This window comes from Tetranychus urticae, chromosome 1 (assembly GCF_039701765.1).
Source record: "Tetranychus urticae isolate SD_2017Ah chromosome 1, NJAU_TeUrti_SD_1.0, whole genome shotgun sequence".
NCBI classification, from domain to species: domain Eukaryota; kingdom Metazoa; phylum Arthropoda; class Arachnida; order Trombidiformes; family Tetranychidae; genus Tetranychus; species Tetranychus urticae.
Window position 1 is genome coordinate 1,268,097 of NC_142958.1, and position 18,443 is coordinate 1,286,539.

The 18,443-nt window shown below is 33.5% G+C and overlaps 8 protein-coding genes and 1 non-coding gene across 13 annotated transcripts; 4 read left to right on the forward strand and 5 right to left on the reverse strand.

Moving 5' to 3' along the window:
• The first annotated feature begins 264 nt into the window (after positions 1-264).
• On the forward strand, positions 265-4,295 carry LOC107368346 (protein disulfide-isomerase A3-like). The gene is made up of 3 exons (XM_025162112.2): positions 265-366; positions 2,271-2,646; positions 2,751-4,295. Exons 2-3 carry the CDS (start codon positions 2,282-2,284, stop codon positions 4,003-4,005), a joined length of 1,620 nt encoding a protein of 539 aa, XP_025017880.2. The 5' UTR covers positions 265-366; positions 2,271-2,281; the 3' UTR covers positions 4,006-4,295.
• On the reverse strand, positions 368-1,958 carry LOC107368347 (uncharacterized). The gene is made up of 3 exons (XM_015936162.3): positions 991-1,958; positions 725-918; positions 368-659 (listed from the first exon to the last, which is right to left on the reverse strand). The coding sequence occupies exons 1-3, from the start codon at positions 1,795-1,797 to the stop codon at positions 449-451; spliced, it is 1,212 nt and encodes a 403-aa protein (XP_015791648.2). The 5' UTR covers positions 1,798-1,958; the 3' UTR covers positions 368-448.
• On the reverse strand, positions 4,053-4,140 carry TRNASTOP-UCA (transfer RNA opal suppressor (anticodon UCA)). The gene has a single exon. It is a non-coding gene; the product is annotated as a tRNA-Sec (tRNA).
• Positions 4,296-4,418: 123 nt separating the features above from the next.
• LOC149094327 (small integral membrane protein 8) lies at positions 4,419-4,953 on the reverse strand. The gene is made up of 2 exons (XM_089266518.1): positions 4,758-4,953; positions 4,419-4,690 (listed from the first exon to the last, which is right to left on the reverse strand). The coding sequence occupies exons 1-2, from the start codon at positions 4,848-4,850 to the stop codon at positions 4,544-4,546; spliced, it is 240 nt and encodes a 79-aa protein (XP_089122644.1). The 5' UTR covers positions 4,851-4,953; the 3' UTR covers positions 4,419-4,543.
• A 523-nt stretch (positions 4,954-5,476) lies between these two features.
• On the reverse strand, positions 5,477-6,727 carry LOC107368222 (chromobox protein homolog 5). The gene is made up of 3 exons (XM_015936005.3): positions 6,590-6,727; positions 6,015-6,395; positions 5,477-5,708 (listed from the first exon to the last, which is right to left on the reverse strand). The coding sequence occupies exons 2-3, from the start codon at positions 6,374-6,376 to the stop codon at positions 5,573-5,575; spliced, it is 498 nt and encodes a 165-aa protein (XP_015791491.2). The 5' UTR covers positions 6,377-6,395; positions 6,590-6,727; the 3' UTR covers positions 5,477-5,572.
• A 69-nt stretch (positions 6,728-6,796) lies between these two features.
• Positions 6,797-10,036, forward strand: DNAlig4 (DNA ligase 4). The gene has a single exon (XM_015935990.2). It carries the CDS (start codon positions 7,104-7,106, stop codon positions 9,720-9,722), a length of 2,619 nt encoding a protein of 872 aa, XP_015791476.2. The 5' UTR covers positions 6,797-7,103; the 3' UTR covers positions 9,723-10,036.
• On the reverse strand, positions 9,970-13,127 carry LOC112539522 (uncharacterized). Of its 5 annotated transcripts, XR_016198066.1 has the most exons (5): positions 12,986-13,127; positions 12,194-12,320; positions 11,309-11,380; positions 10,473-10,816; positions 9,970-10,389 (listed from the first exon to the last, which is right to left on the reverse strand). XR_016198066.1 is itself a non-coding variant. In XM_089266514.1 (4 exons), the coding sequence occupies exons 2-4, from the start codon at positions 12,239-12,241 to the stop codon at positions 10,580-10,582; spliced, it is 357 nt and encodes a 118-aa protein (XP_089122640.1). In that variant the 5' UTR covers positions 12,242-12,320; positions 12,986-13,127; the 3' UTR covers positions 9,970-10,579. The 5 variants fall into 5 exon arrangements, 4 of the variants coding, with proteins under 4 accessions (XP_089122640.1, XP_089122642.1, XP_025017883.1 ...); XM_089266514.1 differs by having other exon boundaries at positions 9,970-10,816; XM_089266516.1 differs by lacking the exon at positions 12,194-12,320 and having other exon boundaries at positions 9,970-10,816; positions 12,986-13,084.
• A 297-nt stretch (positions 13,128-13,424) lies between these two features.
• LOC107368223 (uncharacterized) lies at positions 13,425-14,506 on the forward strand. Its single transcript, XM_089266517.1, has 2 exons — positions 13,425-14,172; positions 14,266-14,506. The coding sequence occupies exons 1-2, from the start codon at positions 13,844-13,846 to the stop codon at positions 14,276-14,278; spliced, it is 342 nt and encodes a 113-aa protein (XP_089122643.1). The 5' UTR covers positions 13,425-13,843; the 3' UTR covers positions 14,279-14,506.
• Positions 14,507-14,991: 485 nt separating this feature from the next.
• On the forward strand, positions 14,992-16,713 carry LOC149094328 (low-density lipoprotein receptor-related protein 6-like). The gene is made up of 3 exons (XM_089266513.1): positions 14,992-15,766; positions 15,836-15,990; positions 16,052-16,713. Exons 1-3 carry the CDS (start codon positions 15,130-15,132, stop codon positions 16,604-16,606), a joined length of 1,347 nt encoding a protein of 448 aa, XP_089122639.1. The 5' UTR covers positions 14,992-15,129; the 3' UTR covers positions 16,607-16,713.
• The last annotated feature ends 1,730 nt before the right edge of the window (positions 16,714-18,443 follow it).

Below are 18,443 nucleotides of genomic sequence, written 5' to 3' on the forward strand. Positions count from 1 at the left end.
TGAACAATGGTCACAATGGTAAATAAAAATGGAGGACAAGGTGAAAGGATGAAAACGGGTGAAAACGGATGAATGAAAACAAAACAATTTAAAAATCCAACAGCTGAGCAAAAACAAACTCAAGAGGGAGACTCTGCTCCTAACAAATAACCAATCAATTCAACTCATATTACTGTCATCTATCGTCTGAAATTCAGACAATAATCACAACAGTTTCAAAAATATCTCAAGTTGAGATTCGTTGTTGTTTATTTTCTTGGTGATTCACTGATGAATTGATATTAGAATTGAAATTAGACGCTAATTGAGACTTTCACAGGCAGAGATTATGTTAAAATGTTCAATATTTGCGACTTTTGGTTCAAGGTTTGTAGTCAAAATAAATTTATTATAGTAAACAATTAAATACAAAAGGAAGATACAATATTGCTATTTATCGTTGTAAACATCATCCATGCAAAGCAATGACATTTGAAATGCTGTGCATTAAAAAGGGTTTAATTTGTGGTTCATAATTATTCATCAACTCTTTTCTCGCCGATTTCACCTGTTCAATTTTAGCCAGCAATCTGAACTGGTTGTTGGCAGCTTCACAGTCGGATCTACATACAGTCCTTAAATACCGTCCAAGTAAATAAATATAAGTAAATTGCTCGTGTCTGTAAAAGATAAAATGAAAGTTGAATTTAACAAAATAGACTTGAATGCATTGAAAAAAGGTTACTTGACAATCTCAGGATGCCTCAAATCAGGTAAATCAGGATTGAAAATGATTATTAAATAAATTAGTGCTATCACTTTGAGATCATTTCTCCATTGATCTGGAAAGGTTTCAATTATTTGTGCCATACTATCATGTGCAGTTTGATTGAGTGCAAACATATCTCGTCGACTATATCTGAACCCATATTCTGGATACTGAATGAAAGTGGAACAAAATTGATAAAAAATGTTAGAAATGGTTGAAGCAATGAAAGACTTGTTACTTACTTGCCAACCATCAATTGTTTGATCATAATTAATTATTCCTTTCATCATGAAAACATCAAAGTATGTGCTGGATAAAAGGATTATTTTATCACATGTTTCAAGTTTTCTGAAACCTTTGATTCTATTGCATATTGAAAGTAGTTGATTTGGATCAATATTGAAATTAGTAAACGATAAATCCAACGTTAATCTGAATCTTTTATGTCCCTGAAAAGCAGAAGTTGCTTCGTTCATGAATAAGTGTTCAAAACAATCTAAATTCACTTGATTGGATAGAAACTCTGACTTTAAACTTAATGAAGAAAAATAAACAGTCAATATTTGCTGAGCAACATTCGGGTTCCAAGGTTCAAAGACAGACGAGTTATCTGTATTTAGTGTTAATGTAGACCTGTATTGGTTATTAGAGTAAGTAGTTAATGAATTGTTGCTTATATCATTGATGTTTGATTGATAGTAAGGTTGAACATTTTGTGAATATGATTTTGTTGAGGAAACGTTATTATATTCAGGCGAATCTTGATTTAAGTTGAAACTGTTTGCCTGGAAACTGGAATCATCATAATTTGAACTATAATATGTAGGCCCAATTGTGGTTGATAAATTAACAAGCTCTGTTAGTGTAATTGGATAATTAGTGTTTGCACTTTGGTAAACCGTTTGTTCATCAGAATCACATAAGTAATGTTTTATGGTATCTGCACTAGGAACAAGTGTCCTCAACAAATCATTATTTTCACTTGATGAAACTTGTTGTTCAATGAAATCAACAGATGATTGATTCGATGGAAATGGATCAAAATTCATAATTACTTAAACAGTAAAGTTTGTCTAGTAAACAAAGATGGTCAAATGAACTGATGGTAATTAAAGAAGGATACAAACATTTGAGCTTCATGCATTGATATTCACAATAATAACATTAACAAATATTCAGTGTTTCAATCTGTTTCACAGATTTGTTATCTTGAAAGGTGATATCTTAAATATCAAAAGGCTTTTTGTGTTTTATTGCATAGGAACTGCAATCTTTATCAAACATAAACTCCCTCACCGCCTATTGTTAATCATGTGAGATCAGTTGAGATCAGCGAAACTATCAAAGTAATAGAAACATTAAAATAAATCTACTATTTAGCTATTGTAGCTGGTAACTTGTAAATAATTTATTATAAAATCTTATAACAAATTATAAAACTTGAAGTATCCTCAGAGCAATAATGTTGTTTAGCTGCTAGGTTTTACTCTGCATTTTTTTCTGTTGTTTTTTGCCCAAGCAGGTTATAAGTCAATGAAAGGCAACTTGTTTTTGTTGGAAATTTTCATAATTTTTGGCTTTAATTATCCAACTAAAGCTGGTCAGCTTACATATGGTAATAAAGCAATATCAGCCAACCGATTGCTTGATCTATCCAATTCCTCTTTATCAAGCTTCAAAGATATTTTAAACCATTTTGATGTTGTTTTTGTCGCCTTCACGGCTTCTTTTGAATCCTGGAGATTGATTAAATATGAATTAATCCAGGTTGTTGATAATTTGGACGACTATAAGGACCCTCCGTTACCGATTGTCAGATTTGATTGCTCGTCTGAATCTATTAATGAAGTCTGTTTAGATTTTAATGTTGCCTTTGATCCTACTTTAGTCCTCATCAGGTAAATATTTACAATCATTGCTCAAAGTAATTGAATAATTAAATCGAACCAGAAAATTTTAGGTTAATAACTAATTCTGATGCTTTTTAACGCCAATATTCCAGATACGGAGCAATAGATGCTATCTTCCATCAATCGCGAGACGCTGAAACAATAACACAATGGATAAGAAAACATAGTCGATTGATATCAACTAGATTTTGGTCTTACAGTGACCTCAATAATGCTGTTAAAATGATCGATGAGGTTACAGTTGTGGCCATTTTTGCTGATAATAAAGATGAATTGGTCGAGTTATATCATGAAGCATCTTTAAAAGTTACCAAGAAACCATTTCTTTCTGGTGTAAAATTTTTTCATATCATCAAAGACACAGCTGAAGGCAATGACTGGGAACTGACTGAACTAGGAGGAAAATCAGGACGCCATTGGAAATATCCATTGATCATTCTTAAACGACCATCATGGTTAATGACACCACTAGAAGAGCCAATCGTGTTGTATCCAATAAATAGCAACGAAGATATTGGTCAATGGATACACAGAAAGGCTTTTGGTACCATTGGTTGGGCTACAAAGGATAACACATTGGAAGATGTTAGACCACCAAAAATAATCGTATACTATGACCATAACTTTATACAGCAACCATCGTTTTCTCATGCCTGGCGTAATCAGATAGTTTTGGCCTCTCGAAGGCATTCCAATATCTATTTTGGAATTGCAAATTCAATCGTTTTCAAAAACAAGCTGAAAAAGTATGGGATCAAAGTACCCAGAGGAAAGGATCCACCTGTTTTCATGGCTTACGATGAGTTTGGATCCATGTTTGTTATGAGAGATGAATTCAGTGAAAAAGCTTTAGCTCAATTCATTCAACACTTTACATCTAATTTGATAGCTCCTATTGTTGACAGTTTTGATGCATCGATAAAACAAGGACTTGAAATCTCACCATTAACCAGAGAAATAACTGGCAACACATTTCATAAATTTGTATCTGGTAACTCAAAAGATGTTTTGATACGATTCACTGATCCTAAATGTAGATATTCATCGGAATTTGAATTGTATTGGAACGAACTGGCTCATGAGCTATCTGGTGAATCCACTCTTGAATTGGTTACATTAGACGGCTCTGTTAATACGATACCTTCACAGTTTGAAGTTAAACAATTTCCAACCGTCTATCTGATTCCGAGTAAAACCAAAGAGAGGATTAAATACAGAGGAGGGAAAAGTCTACATGAACTGATACAGTTTGTAGCTAAACATGTAAACAGTGAATTGATGAGTTTCAACCGAGATGGATCTAGACGGCTTCGGCTTATTGAAAAAAAACTGAAAACAGAATTTTAAAAAGTCTTAGAGACAAACATTTAATTATTGTGAGTGTGTAAAGAGATCGCCCAGTAGGTGGAATTGAACCACTCTGACGCTAATCAGCTACGGGTTTGAAGCCCGCACCTCGGACCACCGAAGGTTCAACTGGGCAATTTATTATTCCTTTCAATCTGGTATTAAATAGCATTTGGATTTGCTACATCTCTTATACAGTTCTCTCATTTCAATGGCGGATATGATTGCTAATAGTATTTTCAAACACAAATAACTTATTAAAATATTAGGATTCATTTGGAAAAAGAAAACTTTCTGATTAAAATATGATCTTATCTACCATTTCAGTTAGATTTGTATTCTATCCAAATTTGCTACTTGAATTACTATTTGGATTTGTGAGCAACGTGTTGAAGTAATCAAACATTTCCAAGAACGCTTCGTTTTAATCTTTAATATCGTTAATTTAAACAGTTGTGATCGCAAATATTGAGTGACTAATGGCTTATTGAAGCATTTAAAAAGTATTCCTGAATGGTGAATGAAGTCGCAGACATGATTAATCCCATTTAGATTTCACGGGCACTGGCTCTTGTATTATTTCTTCCGGCTGAGGCTCTGTTTTGCTTCCTTTTGAATTCATATAAATTAAGTAACCTACAGATGTTGCCATGGCTAATGATCCAGCTATCATCACGTATTTATTCTGCAATCGAAATAAAAATTTGTTTCATGTTATTTATAAAAATGTGCGAGATTGATTAAATACATACCGGTTTGGCGAAAAGCTCAAAGTTTGTGATACGAAATAAATTCGTAGTTGGCACTTGTCCTATTCCTGGTTTTTGATTTTCAGACATTTTCATTAGAAATTAACAATTAACAATTAATTAACTTTGTAACTTGATTTTGGAAACAAACTATTAATAGTATTTTGCAAATAAGGAAAAGTGTGTTTACTTCAACATTGTAAACTTGTAAACATTTGGGATAAAAGTGGGAAGAAGTAAATAAAAAGTCATGGCGGTTATTACAAATATTTAGTTGATGTAAAATAGTGAAGATTATTCCTTTACTGTTTGAAATTGAAACAAATGAAGATTTTCTGAGTCTTTGCCTATTTTTCTCGAGAAGGTGCCTGAAATTGTCTTGACTACCAGTCATTTTTTGAACCAGCAAGACTATGCTTTCAAATAAGCAAGCAATGCTACTTTAACACCCCGTTGCTAACAGGATAAACTCCAAAAGTAAGCAATTTTCTAACAAGTAACATTTCCCGCTTATTGGAAATCATGGCCTTCCAGAAGAAAACTAGTTCAGCCAAGTGGTTGTAATAATTCTTTTGAGAAAGAAGACAAAGCTTAGTCCAGAATATTCGCAAAAAAAACTAAAATTTTTCAAAATCTCTTAAAGTCAGCGGAAATTGCTTTTATGCCATTGATGGATCAAATGTTTTGACTTGGTTTTGATTCAATAAAAAAGATCGATACAATGAACTCTGAAACTTAGTTTATTGCGAAAATATTAAAAGATGAACATGAGATAACATTTGGGAATGGGTTGACGATTGCATGTAAATTATCTTATTTTATGATGCAGTTGGACTATCAGGATTTTTAGCATCACTCCAGACTGAATGATCCTGGTAAAACTGGATCACGAGTTGTGGACACTTAATATTAGCGATACTTGAGGGCACCAATTCGTATTCATCAGTGTTCCGCCTAAGTAATTGATGTTTTGGAGATAATTAACGTAAGTTTATGAAAAAAAGGAACACAAAACATGAGCGATAGTATGGAGAAAAGTACTAATGGCAAAAATATTAAATAAAGGGTGATGCAGCATTTACCTTACCTAAATAATAATCGAACAACTTGATAAAGATGAAAATGGCCAAGATTCAGATAATTTAACTGAAGATATTTGTGATTTATATCTTTATCTTCATTTTTATCTCGACCATTTCCTCTTGAGGTAATGTGCATCTTTCATACAATATGCTCTTAAAATGTATAACAGTGACTTACCATTTCATGAGAAACATGATTTCTCCATTTTTATGAGTAGCACCGAGAATCTTTTTGGGTTCCAATCCTCTATCAAATCCATTCAAGGGCTCAGAAGTAGAGTTTCGCCGTTTCTTTTTCTTGGAACTAGATTTGGTCTCAACACTTTCTTGACGTTTTACAGCTAATTGACGTTGTTGCTCCTCAAATTCATCAATTAGATCCTGGCATGATAAGCTATCAGCCAGTTCCCATGAGGTCACGTTATCCTTCCATTGCAACAGATATTCAAATTGTCCTTTGCAGGATCTTTTGTCTAAAATCTTTTCCACAATCCACTCTTCTTCCTCTTCAGAGATATTTGTAGTAGGAGAAGTCGACATAGTAATAACCAGTAAAAATCTAAGGGAGGAATGGAAATGGAAAAAATTATTTAAATTGTTGGTAGTGTGGCAGGATTTACGTTAAAAGAAAATCAAAAATTTAAAATAAAAGGCTTTAATGGAGAGAGTAACATTGAAAATGAGCAGCTATGTTGAACTGGTTGTCAGAACGTTGTTGCCAAAATAAACAAATACTAGATTCATTTTACTTACCCTAAATGCCCGCTAGAGATCACAACGAGGAAATAATCAACTAATAACAATTAGAGGGCAATAATGATGTAAGGATGCAAAACAAGACAATAAATTAACGAAGCAAAAGATAAATTAAAACAAAAACATCATTGAGAAGAATTTGAGAGAACAACATGATTCTGTTACAAGATGGCACAAGTATCAATTTTGCTACGGTTATTTGAATCCTATACAGAGATTGAAAAACAAAAACAAATCAATTAAGTGGCAACTTGTTAATTAATAATTATCTAAATTTAGAATGGACTGCCAGATGAAGATGTTAACTTGAAGCTAATATTAGTTGCGTTTAATAGCTCAAAGTCCAGCGTATAGTTCAATAGCTATTAGAAACCACAGAAGAGTTAGAACTCTGTTTGTCTACTTTTGTACATAAAGCCAAACAGTTTTACTCTTCACTCTTTGATCATGTAAGCTTTGTTTTAGTTTCATCATCTTTAGTTGCATCATTTGTTTATATGTGTTTTTAGTCATGTCTGTCGATAGAAATAAGTCTTTCGCTGAATTTTCTGATCTGTGTGAGTCCATTTTAAAGGCCAAGAGGAAAGACAAAGTCTGTTTGCTTGCCGATTATATTTTGAGTTGGAAATCGCACCCAGGATATAATGCGACTAATCCGGAAACCAGTTTTTTCCCTTGTCTCCAGTTGCTATGTCCGGCTCTGGATCGATCACGTCCTGCTTTTGGGTTAAAGGAATTCAGTTTGGTCAACCAATATCTCAGGATTCTTGGCATCAACAAGAAAAGTAAAGAAGGAGAAATGATCTCGTATTACAAGCTTCCAAAACATGCAAAAGTTCAATCTGACTTATCAAGCATAATCATGAAAATCTTAGCTAGCAAAGGCCGATCTCAGAACAGTGATCTATCAATCAAAGATGTCAATGACTGCCTAACTCGCATTGCTCTTTCCTATCAAGATGGAAACCAATCTGGGATAAATTCAAACTTGGAGCATTTGATTCTTAATCTTGGTCCCCTGGAAAACAAGTGGCTGATTCGAATCATTTTAAAATCTCTTAATTTCCGTCTATCTGAGACTGTCATTTTAAACACATTCCACCCAGATGCCCGCTCTTTTTATGATTGTAATCAAGATTTAGCTGAAGTTTGCGTGAAACTGGCTGATGATCGTATTCGTGGATTTGTAGTCTCTTTAACTGTCTTCAAGCCATTTGTCCCGATGTTGTCTGAAAGAATAGAAATCAAAAAGATCAACTCTATCACCTCTGGGAAACCATTTTGCATTGAAAAGAAATATGATGGAGAGCGAATCGTGTTACATAAACAAGGCGATGTTTTTAAATATTTTTCTCGCAACGGGTTCGATTTCTCTGAATCTTTCAACAAGTCGTTTACTCCATTCATAGATCCCTGTTTCAACAAGATATCTGACTGTATAATTGATGGAGAGATGCTAGGATTTAATGTGTCGAGTAACAGTCTGATTACCAAAAGCCAACTCAAATTTGACATAAAAAAGTTAACCGATGGTGATTTAGAAGCTTTCCACCCAGTCTATTTTGTGTTTGACATACTTGTTTGCAATGGACAGCAGCTAACGTCAAAACCTTTAAAAGAACGATCTCAAATTCTTTCCGAATACCTGCAGACGAAAGAAAATTGGTTGATGCATGCTGATAAACAAGATGGGAATGATAAATATGATACTATCCGCTGTTTGAATGATGCTATTGACAAACGAGATGAAGGAATTATTGTCAAATTCTGGGATTCCATTTATAAGCCCAACATCCGAAGGAATAGTGGATGGTTCAAATTGAAGCCGGATTACATTGAGGGTTTGATGGATGATTTAGATCTCTTGATTGTAGGTGGTTATTATGGTGATGGACGCAGAGCTGGAATAATATCACGTTTTATGTTGGCTGTTGCTGTTAAAGAAGATGATTGTATCGATGGTCGCCGATTTCGTTCATTTGGTAAAGTTGGCAGTGGTTACTCCGATAGCGAACTCAAAACTCTCTTAGAAAAGTTGGAACCACACTGGGTTAAATTTAACCCTTCAGACCCTCCTTCATTCCTAGAACTTGGAAAAGCCAAACCAGAATTTTATGTTGAACCCAAAAACTCTTTCATTCTTCAAGTAAAAGCATCAGAATTCATGGAAAGCGATGATTTTGCTGTTGGAACCACTCTAAGATTTCCAAGGGTTGTTTGCATACGGTATGATAAAAAATACAGTGACTGCATGACAACCGAAGAGCTGTCTCAACTACAAGAACAAGGCAATTTATTTACTCGTCAAATTGGCGATCTATCAGATGATGATGATGAACCTGTTAAAAAAAGGCGAAAACCTGTTAGTGACAGAAAATTTGCCTCTCATTTTATCTTGGCCAATTTAGATTCAGTTGAAATGTGCAAAGATATCTTACAGGGAAGAGAAATGTGTGTTCTGAATGGATCAAGTGAATTACCGAAAATCTCAGCTGAAAAGCTAATTGTCCAATATGGAGGTAAAATATCTGCAAACCCAACCAAAGAATGTTATTGTTTAATAGCTCATTCCGTTGAAGACTTGCGAGTCAAAAATTTGATTAAATTTGGAAACTATGATATCTTGAGGCTAGATTGGTTGATGAATGTGCTGGAACATCAATTATTTATCAGCCCATCTTATCATGATTACATCGTCATGACTTCTGAAACTCGTGAAAGCCTTTCAAGGTACTTCGATCAATTTGGTGATTCGTATTTTGTTGATATGTCTAGGGACGATTTATTGCGAGCTGTTGAATCAATTGGATATGATTATCAAATCGATAATGACGATGAAGATGCCGAAGAAAGTGAAAACTTTTATTCAGAAGCCAACATCTCGAGTTTGAATGGTTGTGAAGTTTTCATTGATTCAATGCCTAGCGATAGCGACAATTATCCTAACATAGCATTTGCTCGTGCTTCATTAACATTTGGTGGAGCTGAGATAAGCGAGGAGGAAGAAAATTCCACTCACCAGTTAATTTTAAACGATAAAAATGAGCTTATTTTGAAAAATCGCCAACCTTCCGATCTGAGTTACATTTTTGATTCTGATCAATGCCAATGGCATCCTATCACAGATTGAATTTTTTAAGAATAGTTGTCACTCGATTTTTTTGAAAAAAGTTGGAATAGCTGATATTTTAACATAAACAGTCAAAATTTGTTAATAAAACACTAGAGTGGTTATAAAGATTAAATTAACAATAGAAAAATTAAAATGCTCAATTCCAAAGAATCCAGGTAGTAAAGACACATTTTTCTCGACCAGCTTTGGCAAAAAATGGAGGGACTACTGTATATTTTTTAATAACAATGTTTATATCAACGTATTTTGTCAAAACTTTTCTTGTTTTATTAAAAATTTTTGTATCCATTAAATTCATTTTGTCCAAAAAATTCCGTTTCATGTAGCAAAAAGCTTTCTCTACAATTTTGTAAATTAACAACACAAAAAAGCGAAGAAAACAAAAGCAGGATTTCCTGCCATCAAAAATAAACAGACAATGTTTTGGTGATTTTATGGGTTTGATGGAAGGTGATAAAAACAATAACTATAGCCATCGAATGATGATTACAAAATGATTGGATCAGATCCTGTGCTTCAACTAAAGAGGAACGGTTAAAAATGACATGATTTTCCGGAGTATTTTGCATCGTCGTTGCTTGTTTCCTCTAGTTGACATTTAGTAGACATTCCCATGAGAGTGCAAAAGTGAAGATAAGCAATGAAATTCATTGAAACATCCAATCTGAATTAAAATCGGAACATGTTAGTTGGAGATTATCCAAGAGAATAGTCCTTTACCAAGAGTGAGTCAAATTAAACCATTACCTCTCTCTCTATGCATGTGAACAAGTATAAAAGGTTCAGTAATGAGTTTGACTTTGAAAATGCGAGTTATGTCTTAAATTAAGATGATGAAATCCACTTGATAACAATTAACTATTTGAACAAGTCAGCTTCTCGAAGTCTAAAGGTAGATCAGCTGTGGAAACATTTGCAGACGAGTCCACATGAATGTCAGGGATTGCATTTCGTCGGCCTGTTCTCCCAGTGTCCAAGAAGCCACCAAAGTCTGGCAAGATTTGTTCACCATTCGATGAGCTAGGTACAGCATTGTCCATCATGACTGAAGATTTGGTTTGCTGGTGGCACGGCTCTGTTTCAATTTGCATCTTTGTTAATCCAATGGATAGATTGATGGCACAAAAGATCAAATTGGAAAGAAAAAGGAATCTTCATTAGAACGGTTGAAATTATAATAACGCTTAATAGCAATCTAGTTGCGGTGACAGCAAGTAAATTAAGGAAATACTAATAGTATGGTGACACTACGAAGTAAAAAAGTCGCAGAATTGACCTCAAGGGAAGAGCAAGCAATAAACATGATCACATCACTTAAAAAGCAGAAACTGGATAATTTTAGATCAAAATTGAACATATAAGCAAATAATTGACAATGAAACAGAAAACATTATCAAAATTAACAAGCATGACAATGATTATCAATTGAGTTGACAATTATAAAGATAGTAACTGGTATACACTTGATATTGAACTGAGAAAAAGACAGTCGTAGACAAGCAAACAAAAGAAATGTTTTCAATGAAAGGAGGGAAAAAAAGAAAGAGTAAATATACACAAAGGAGATGAAAATACTTTCTTACCTTTGTGAAGATACCAAAAGTTACTCGGTAGTTATCATCATTATTATTAGCTGGTGGAATCTGATTGATGTTCTGACGTCAGTTATGGTATAATCAGATAAATTAAATTGAGGCAAAAGAAAAGGGAAGAAGAAAAATGAAATGAAAAAAAAGGGAGAAAGGATTGAACAGAACGTTGAAGCAGCAAGAAGTAGATTAGGAGCCTTAAGTTAATAGTATCAATCACCAAGAGAGGAAAGAAGACAGAGGGAACAGAGTTTGAGCATATTCCATCTACTTTGTTCAGTTCAAACATGAATCAGACATTACGTAAAAGCATGATGATGATAGCAAAGATGATGATGATTGTTGGTTGGTAAAAAAGGTCTTTAAAAATGGTCTCGTAATTTCTTTCTCCTCCTATCTGTTTCTTACTCATTGGGTTAAATCTCTTTGAAGCTCCTTTATCTTTATACACTTTTATAAATATATATTTTTTTTCACCGACTTAATATAATAATCGCTGTTCAACCAGATTTTTAGCTCACCCTGTTTACCAAGTGTTGTTTTTGTTGATAATTCAAGGGCACACAATCAATATCTGAATAGATACTCTGTTTATCTGACCTGATACATTTATATTACCTTGAACATTCATGGTACGTGTTAACCAGTGTTAGCCAGCTAAACGTCCCATTGTAACCATTACTTTAAACAATAATGACTGTAAACGTAAAACAAGTAATCAATAAACCAATTAACTCGTTTTAACAATATTTTCAATCAAGGACAGATTCATTACACATCAGAACCAAACGCTCCTTTATTTTCACTGTTTTTTTCAACCATTTTTACCCCATTTCTTTGTCTTACAATTAGCGAGTCAGCCATAATTTAGATTATTACCAAGATAATTGTGGATTCCAATTCATTTAGGGAATGATTTTCACCCATTTTACTTGCATTTTTTCACCAATCAACTCGTCCATTCTGGCAGTTTAATGTTGACTCTCAATCGATTGATTATTGATCTCTGTTTTCATGTTGTAAATATTATAAGATTATGTTTTATCAAATAAACCTTTTATGTCATAATGTTCAAGCTTGACCAGCTTTTTTCCTTGTTTCACATTATTTTAGATTCACAATTTGCATAATACTTTGCCATTTCAACAGTTAATCGATCATGGTCCGCTCAACTTAATTGTCGATCAAATTGTACATTACTTCTGGTTTGAATGTTATTTTAGTAAAGGCAACAGATTACTTACAACCAGCCATGTTAATAGTCAAGGGGACCAGCTTTTTTCACCATATTGCCCACCAAATGTAACACATCCACATCAATCAAATCATTCATCATCACTTTGCTAAGAGACTTTTCTCAATAAAATTATCTGCCATATTTTCAATCATTTTTTTCACAAGATTTTCCATAAGATTCCCATATGATGGGGAATGCTCTGTTAGATGGTTAGATTTAGATGAACAATGTGCTGCATTTGCGATAATATCCTTAAAACCAGAAGTAATGTACGACTGGATCGACCACAGTTGAGTTGAGCTGATCAGGATCGATTAACTGTTGAAATGGCGACGTATTATGCAAATTGTGAGTCTAAAATAATGTGAAACAAGGAAAACATAAATGACTTGTATTGACATTTCACAATTAAACTGGTAATCAATTAAACTCACAGTCATTGATAATCAGGTAATACCATTTAATTAGCATGAAGTTAGTTGAGTTGGCAGAATGACCTGAATCATTGAATCTGGTTAAAATGGTTTCATTTACTCATCAGCTTCTAATATAAGGCTCAATATATCAGTAGAAAGATGTTTCAAATCAAATCCATCCAATTGATTAGAATGTCTAATTGATTTTATTGATTCACACTTAATGGAACTTTAATGCCATCAGAATCCGGAAAAAACTATAGCAAAATCTTCTTCTTTTTTGGACATTCAAATGAGTTTAAATTAAGTGAAAGTGGTTTTGTGTTTCCAACCAAATCAGTCAATCCAAGACTAATTTTAATAAAGGCTGCTTTCTGGTTAATTAATCAGCGATAGTAAAGTTGTCCAAGATTGATATAAAATGGTCACTTGGCTGTCGAGTTAAATCATTAGAGAAATGAAAATCATTGAGAGTTGACTGATCTTAAAGTGATAAACCAAAGTATCGACAGCTGTGATTAACGTCCAATTACCTCTAGTTTTTGTGTTCAACTTCAACTTGTCCATTAGAGATTCGGATTTTCAATGTAATTTCCAATACTGATTCATTTTAATTGTGATACTAATTGTGTTTTTGTTTGGCCTTTTTCCCATTTTAGATGAAGGCAACAATTTTCATCTGTTTATCAGCCATTGTGGTCATTCTTCTGACCCTTCCATCACCATCGGAGTCACTTTCTCGTCGTAAGATGATGAAAATGCAAAAACTAGCAGCTTTGGCTTTAATCTTGAAACCAAGGAAGAAGATGCTTCCAATTCCAGTTCCAATTCCAATTCCGTGAGTAAATTTCTTGATTCCTATTGTGCCAAGTACTTATGCTGCTGTTTCTCGACTCTTCACCGGACAGAATCTCCAAAGAAAAGATAATGATGATGCTTGGTAAAGAGGATGAAATGATGCACCATCAGGGTCACCATGATCATGCAGTCAACACTGTCCCAATGCAGCCTCAACCTTTTGTTGCTCATCAATTTCGGGTTGCAGTTCAGTCTCCAGTTCCAATTCCTATTCCAATTCGTGTGCCTGTTCCTATGCCTGTGCCTGTCCAAGTTCCAGTTCCAGTTCAGGTTCCACCACCACCTCATCATCACCACCATCAAGAAATTGTAGCTTATGAATATCAACCAGAAGTAACCCAAACTTGGTAAGTTATGTAAACAGTTAATCCAAATTTCTTAGCTAATGTTAGATCTCGAGCTTTGTTTTTAACTTCATTTATATTTTGATTCCTCCTCAGTGGTCACCATTAACCGGACTTTTTTCATTATGAATAATCAACTTTATTCATCTCCCACCTTCTCAAGGAACACATTGGACCAAAATCGTAAAACCAGTTAACCGATGTTATTTTCACTGTAATCCTTTAACCATTAGAATAAGAAATTTACCTCTTTTTGACTAACTTTTGTCATGTTTTTTGAAATTTTACACAAAACATATTTTAATAAGCAATAAAGTATTATTATATTTAAACTAAACCACAATTTAAATTTACTTTTACTGTACATTAACAGCTAGAAAGGAGTCGTTGACTTGACAACGTTGAAATTTAAAACATATTTAAAAATAAATGAGTTTAACTCAAAAATTGAATCAAAGTTTAAGGTTATTAATTAATGACTGGTTTGTTTTTGATTGAACTGAAAAAACCGAGAGTCAAGGTTTTGTATGAAGAGCTAGTGTCATCTATGAACAGAGGAACAAAGTTTTTTAATCATTGTGTATATCATTGATTTTATACACAAAATAAAAATGAAATCACATGTAGAACCTTCCGTTGAATGAAAAAAAAACATAGATCGACGATAAGATAGACGATAGATAAACGAAGGACTATCTGAAGGAGGAATACAAAATGCTGACATTAGTTTCCATATTATAGTCATTAGATAATTGAGGGATCCGAACAAACTGATTAAAGTAATTTTGCTTGCCAATCAAAGTTGATAAACACTCACATCGAAGCATTTATCCCGAATAGTTGCAGATTATGTCTTGAAAACTCTTTTAATACAATCTTATTCATTTGGTGATAAAAATGAGCTTAAAATGTAAAATCTGAAGCTTGTCAACGACAAATCGATATTTAATTTAGTGTCTAATGTCATCAATCACCATGAAAGGACAAAACACATCATGGAAACGTTATTCATCATGTGTCACCTTAAATCATTTTTTATTAACATTTTTGATCGTTATTTCATGTGTCAATTATTCCCATGCTTTTTGGGATTGGGTACCTTTCTGGCCATCAGAAACGGATGAATGGCAAACTTTGACTTGTCATCCCAATGAGTTTAAGTGCCCCTCGAAAAGGTTGTGTGTAAATATCTTGAAAAACGATTTCGTTTGTGATGGAATCAATGATTGTGGTGACGGATCAGATGAGCTTCCCTGTCCAAATATCGTTTCAATAATGGATCGTCCGTTGTATTGTGAGAAAGGCGAATGTCCTCGGTCATACGAACATGACCCAAGTCTACCTCGGTGTGCTGAATGGCATGTTATGAATAAAGTATGTAGACATCAAGAAGGAAAAGTACCTTTGATCGTATTTTCCACATTGAATGCCTTGTATGAGACTAGTTTACCAGAGGATCGTTCAAAAATACATTTAAACAAGTCACTTCAATTTGATTTGAGTGGAATAAGTGCTTTTGATTACGATAATTTCGACGATCTTTTTATTTGGCTAGATGAGAGTGAAAACAAGATATTTTGGGGAACATTTGTTCAAAGTAAGCAACCTTTAACTTGATAAAAGAAAATTGAATTTACTGTTGAGTTAAGACCACTATTTTTTTAAGGTGTTTTAACTGGTAATATTAGAATCCTTGGCCATAAAGATTATATTAATGGGACACATAAAATTCGTGGATTTGTTTATGATTGGGTGAACCAAGCTGCAATCTGGAGCGATGACTTTGAAATCAGATCAAAAAGATTGTATTATGAGATGGATGTATGTTTTAATTATTGTAATGAGGAGTTAATTTGATTATTTTCTTATTCCGATTGAACAGCAACCTAAACTTTACCGTACTTTTGATCTTGATTATGATGCGCCTGGACCTATGACTATCGATGTGAACAAACGTTGCATCTTTTGGATGAATATTCGTGCCAAGTCAAGAAGATGGTTTTCATTTGGTGATAGGTACATCGAGCGAATCGATATAAGTGGTGAACCTAGAACCGAAAAAATAGCTGGAAACATTTGGTATCCAGTTGGCTTAGCCATTGACACTAAAAACACCAAAGTCTATTGGATTGATGGTTATGGAGGTACGTTGAACTCGGTCGGATATGATGGAACCAATCGTATCACTTTGTATAGATCTTTGTCTATAAGTTATCAAGTTATATCAATGGACATATTTTCAAATTATTTGTACCTCACTGATTGGGCACGAAGAAAAATCCAACGCATCAATATAAACAATGCAGTCAGTAAAGTTGATACATTGGTATCTGTACCAGATGGGCCACCTACATGCGTTAAAATAATTGATCCGAGAGTACAATTTTCGATCTTTTATCCCGATCTAAAAGTATCGACGACCTCTAATGCAGCCTAATTTCTTCTATTTTGTGGCCTTTCTCTTGTCTGTTCAAAGGGATTTGGGACTCATGGGGATTCATGTATACTATACGATAACTAATTAAAAATACATTTTTCGTTCAACGAACTGATCATTGCAAGAGGCATAGAGGAATCATATAATATTTAAAGAAAAAGGAAATTAAATAAGTTAAACTTATCTCAGAAGAAAGCATTGGAAGTGATTCTGGTCTCGATGCAAACAAATCATGTACAGTTATGATGGAATGAATCAGAAGATTCGTCAATAACGATATAATCGATGCTCATCACACGATGAACTCCTTTCATTGGTCGGTCTCATAAATTGTTTTCAGTAAAATATTAATAATATAGATGTGCGAAATATTAAATGTAATTTGAATAAAGTTAACAATCTTGCTTATTCAGCTAAGTTTCTAAACTTTTCTAAACTTTCTAAGTTCAGCTAAACTGAAGATTGATTAAACAAACTATTAATGTAACAAACCTTAGAAGCTCTTCAAATCTTTCATTTCATTTCAACTAATTTGACTGAACTGAATGATAATTTGTTTCCATTCAACATTGCGGTACTTTCATTAAAGTTAACCTAAAATTTCTATTGATTTGAAAATTAAAAGCGAAAAATCTTTAGTTTTAAATTTTATTATTTAATAACTATAATTGTTATATTCAACAACTTCATGAATATTCACTCGTTTCCTCACATTGAAGTTGTAAACTTTTTACATCCACATGCAACTGAGCCTCCAGAAATATCCGTAAATGTGTTTGCAAAGCATCGGTACTCACAATTGACTTGTGACGATTCTTGTATTGCACTTGCATGGAAATGTGATTGAACACCTGATTGTAAAGATGGTTCCGATGAAACAGGATGTAAAGATTATGATACTGATGCATTTGAATGTGCAAATGGTAAATGCATTCCCAAAATTGGCTTTGTGATTCAAAAAATGATTGCCGTAAAATCACATGTCCACCTTCCCAGTTTACTTGTTCCATTGGTAATAAGTGTATCGATAAAATGTTACAGTGTTATTGTATTACAGATTGTCCTGATGGATCAGACGCAATAGAATGTGGAAGTGGAAGAATTTTTCTGTACACACAATATATAAAGTCAAACTATGAAATTTTTGCAGGAAGATTGTGGCCAAATTAAACGGGTTCTAGCGAAAATTTTACTTAGAATGAAAGCCTTGATTGAACTACAGGGCATTTACTATGTTTATGAACAAATTTAATCAGTTTTTTCAGATAATACTCTTTAATGAATATCTTTTTCCTTTTCAATATCCCTTCCAGTATTCTTGAGAATTTATTTGAACCTAAAATTCCATGAATCAAACACTCACAAGACCATTTCTGAGTCGATTTTTGACCGAGTCGGCACATCAAAATTTTGCTCAACTTTGAAATCTATCGTTTCCTCCTTTTTAGTTGATTTAGTTTTTACTCGAATTTTTTTGATTATCTTTGCACTTTCGAGTTTTTCCGTTACGATTGACCACATTCAATATAAATCCAGAGAAAAAACTGATATTTTAGAACATTAAACGTTTTTTTCTGACTGAATATGAATAATTTTTGGCTAAAATAACTAAAATCTTACTTGCAACGATTTCACTAATTAATTTAGGCATGATTCACAATTTTGATTTTTAATTTACATCAAAAGATAGCCTAAAGCATGAACAATAGATATGCCGACCTTGTTGCATCGAAAAAATTAACCCCTTCGTTAGGCGCTTATTCTAATTTGTGCATGAACATAGTAAATACCCTGTATAATCGCAAAAAATAGTCAGAGCTTTCTCAGAATTGAGGTT

Bases quoted from the DNA above. Each gene is read 5' to 3' on its own strand.
- LOC107368347 (XM_015936162.3), bottom strand. From the start codon at position 1,797: ATGAATTTTGATCCATTTCCATCGAATCAATCATCTGTTGATTTCATT. The intron at 919-990 runs GTAAGTAACAAG...ACTTTCATTCAG, and splicing joins AAACAATTGATGGTTGGCAA to TATCCAGAATATGGGTTCAG. The intron at 660-724 runs GTAACCTTTTTT...TATCTTTTACAG, and splicing joins AGGCATCCTGAGATTGTCAA to ACACGAGCAATTTACTTATA.
- LOC107368346 (XM_025162112.2), top strand. From the start codon at position 2,282: ATGAAAGGCAACTTGTTTTTGTTGGAAATTTTCATAATTTTTGGCTTT. The intron at 2,647-2,750 runs GTAAATATTTAC...CCAATATTCCAG, and splicing joins CCTACTTTAGTCCTCATCAG to ATACGGAGCAATAGATGCTA.
- LOC149094327 (XM_089266518.1), bottom strand. From the start codon at position 4,850: ATGAAAATGTCTGAAAATCAAAAACCAGGAATAGGACAAGTGCCAACT. The intron at 4,691-4,757 runs GTATGTATTTAA...TTTCGATTGCAG, and splicing joins TTGAGCTTTTCGCCAAACCG to AATAAATACGTGATGATAGC.
- LOC107368222 (XM_015936005.3), bottom strand. From the start codon at position 6,376: ATGTCGACTTCTCCTACTACAAATATCTCTGAAGAGGAAGAAGAGTGG. The intron at 5,709-6,014 runs GTAAGTCACTGT...TCAATTACTTAG, and splicing joins ATCATGTTTCTCATGAAATG to GCGGAACACTGATGAATACG.
- DNAlig4 (XM_015935990.2), top strand. From the start codon at position 7,104: ATGTCTGTCGATAGAAATAAGTCTTTCGCTGAATTTTCTGATCTGTGT.
- LOC112539522 (XM_089266514.1), bottom strand. From the start codon at position 12,241: ATGGGTGAAAATCATTCCCTAAATGAATTGGAATCCACAATTATCTTG. The intron at 11,381-12,193 runs GTAATAATCTAA...AACTGACGTCAG, and splicing joins TGGAATCCACAATTATCTTG to AACATCAATCAGATTCCACC. The intron at 10,817-11,308 runs GTAAGAAAGTAT...GGATTAACAAAG, and splicing joins CTTTTGGTATCTTCACAAAG to ATGCAAATTGAAACAGAGCC.
- LOC107368223 (XM_089266517.1), top strand. From the start codon at position 13,844: ATGCTGCTGTTTCTCGACTCTTCACCGGACAGAATCTCCAAAGAAAAG.
- LOC149094328 (XM_089266513.1), top strand. From the start codon at position 15,130: ATGTCATCAATCACCATGAAAGGACAAAACACATCATGGAAACGTTAT. The intron at 15,767-15,835 runs GTAAGCAACCTT...TATTTTTTTAAG, and splicing joins TTGGGGAACATTTGTTCAAA to GTGTTTTAACTGGTAATATT. The intron at 15,991-16,051 runs GTATGTTTTAAT...CCGATTGAACAG, and splicing joins GATTGTATTATGAGATGGAT to CAACCTAAACTTTACCGTAC.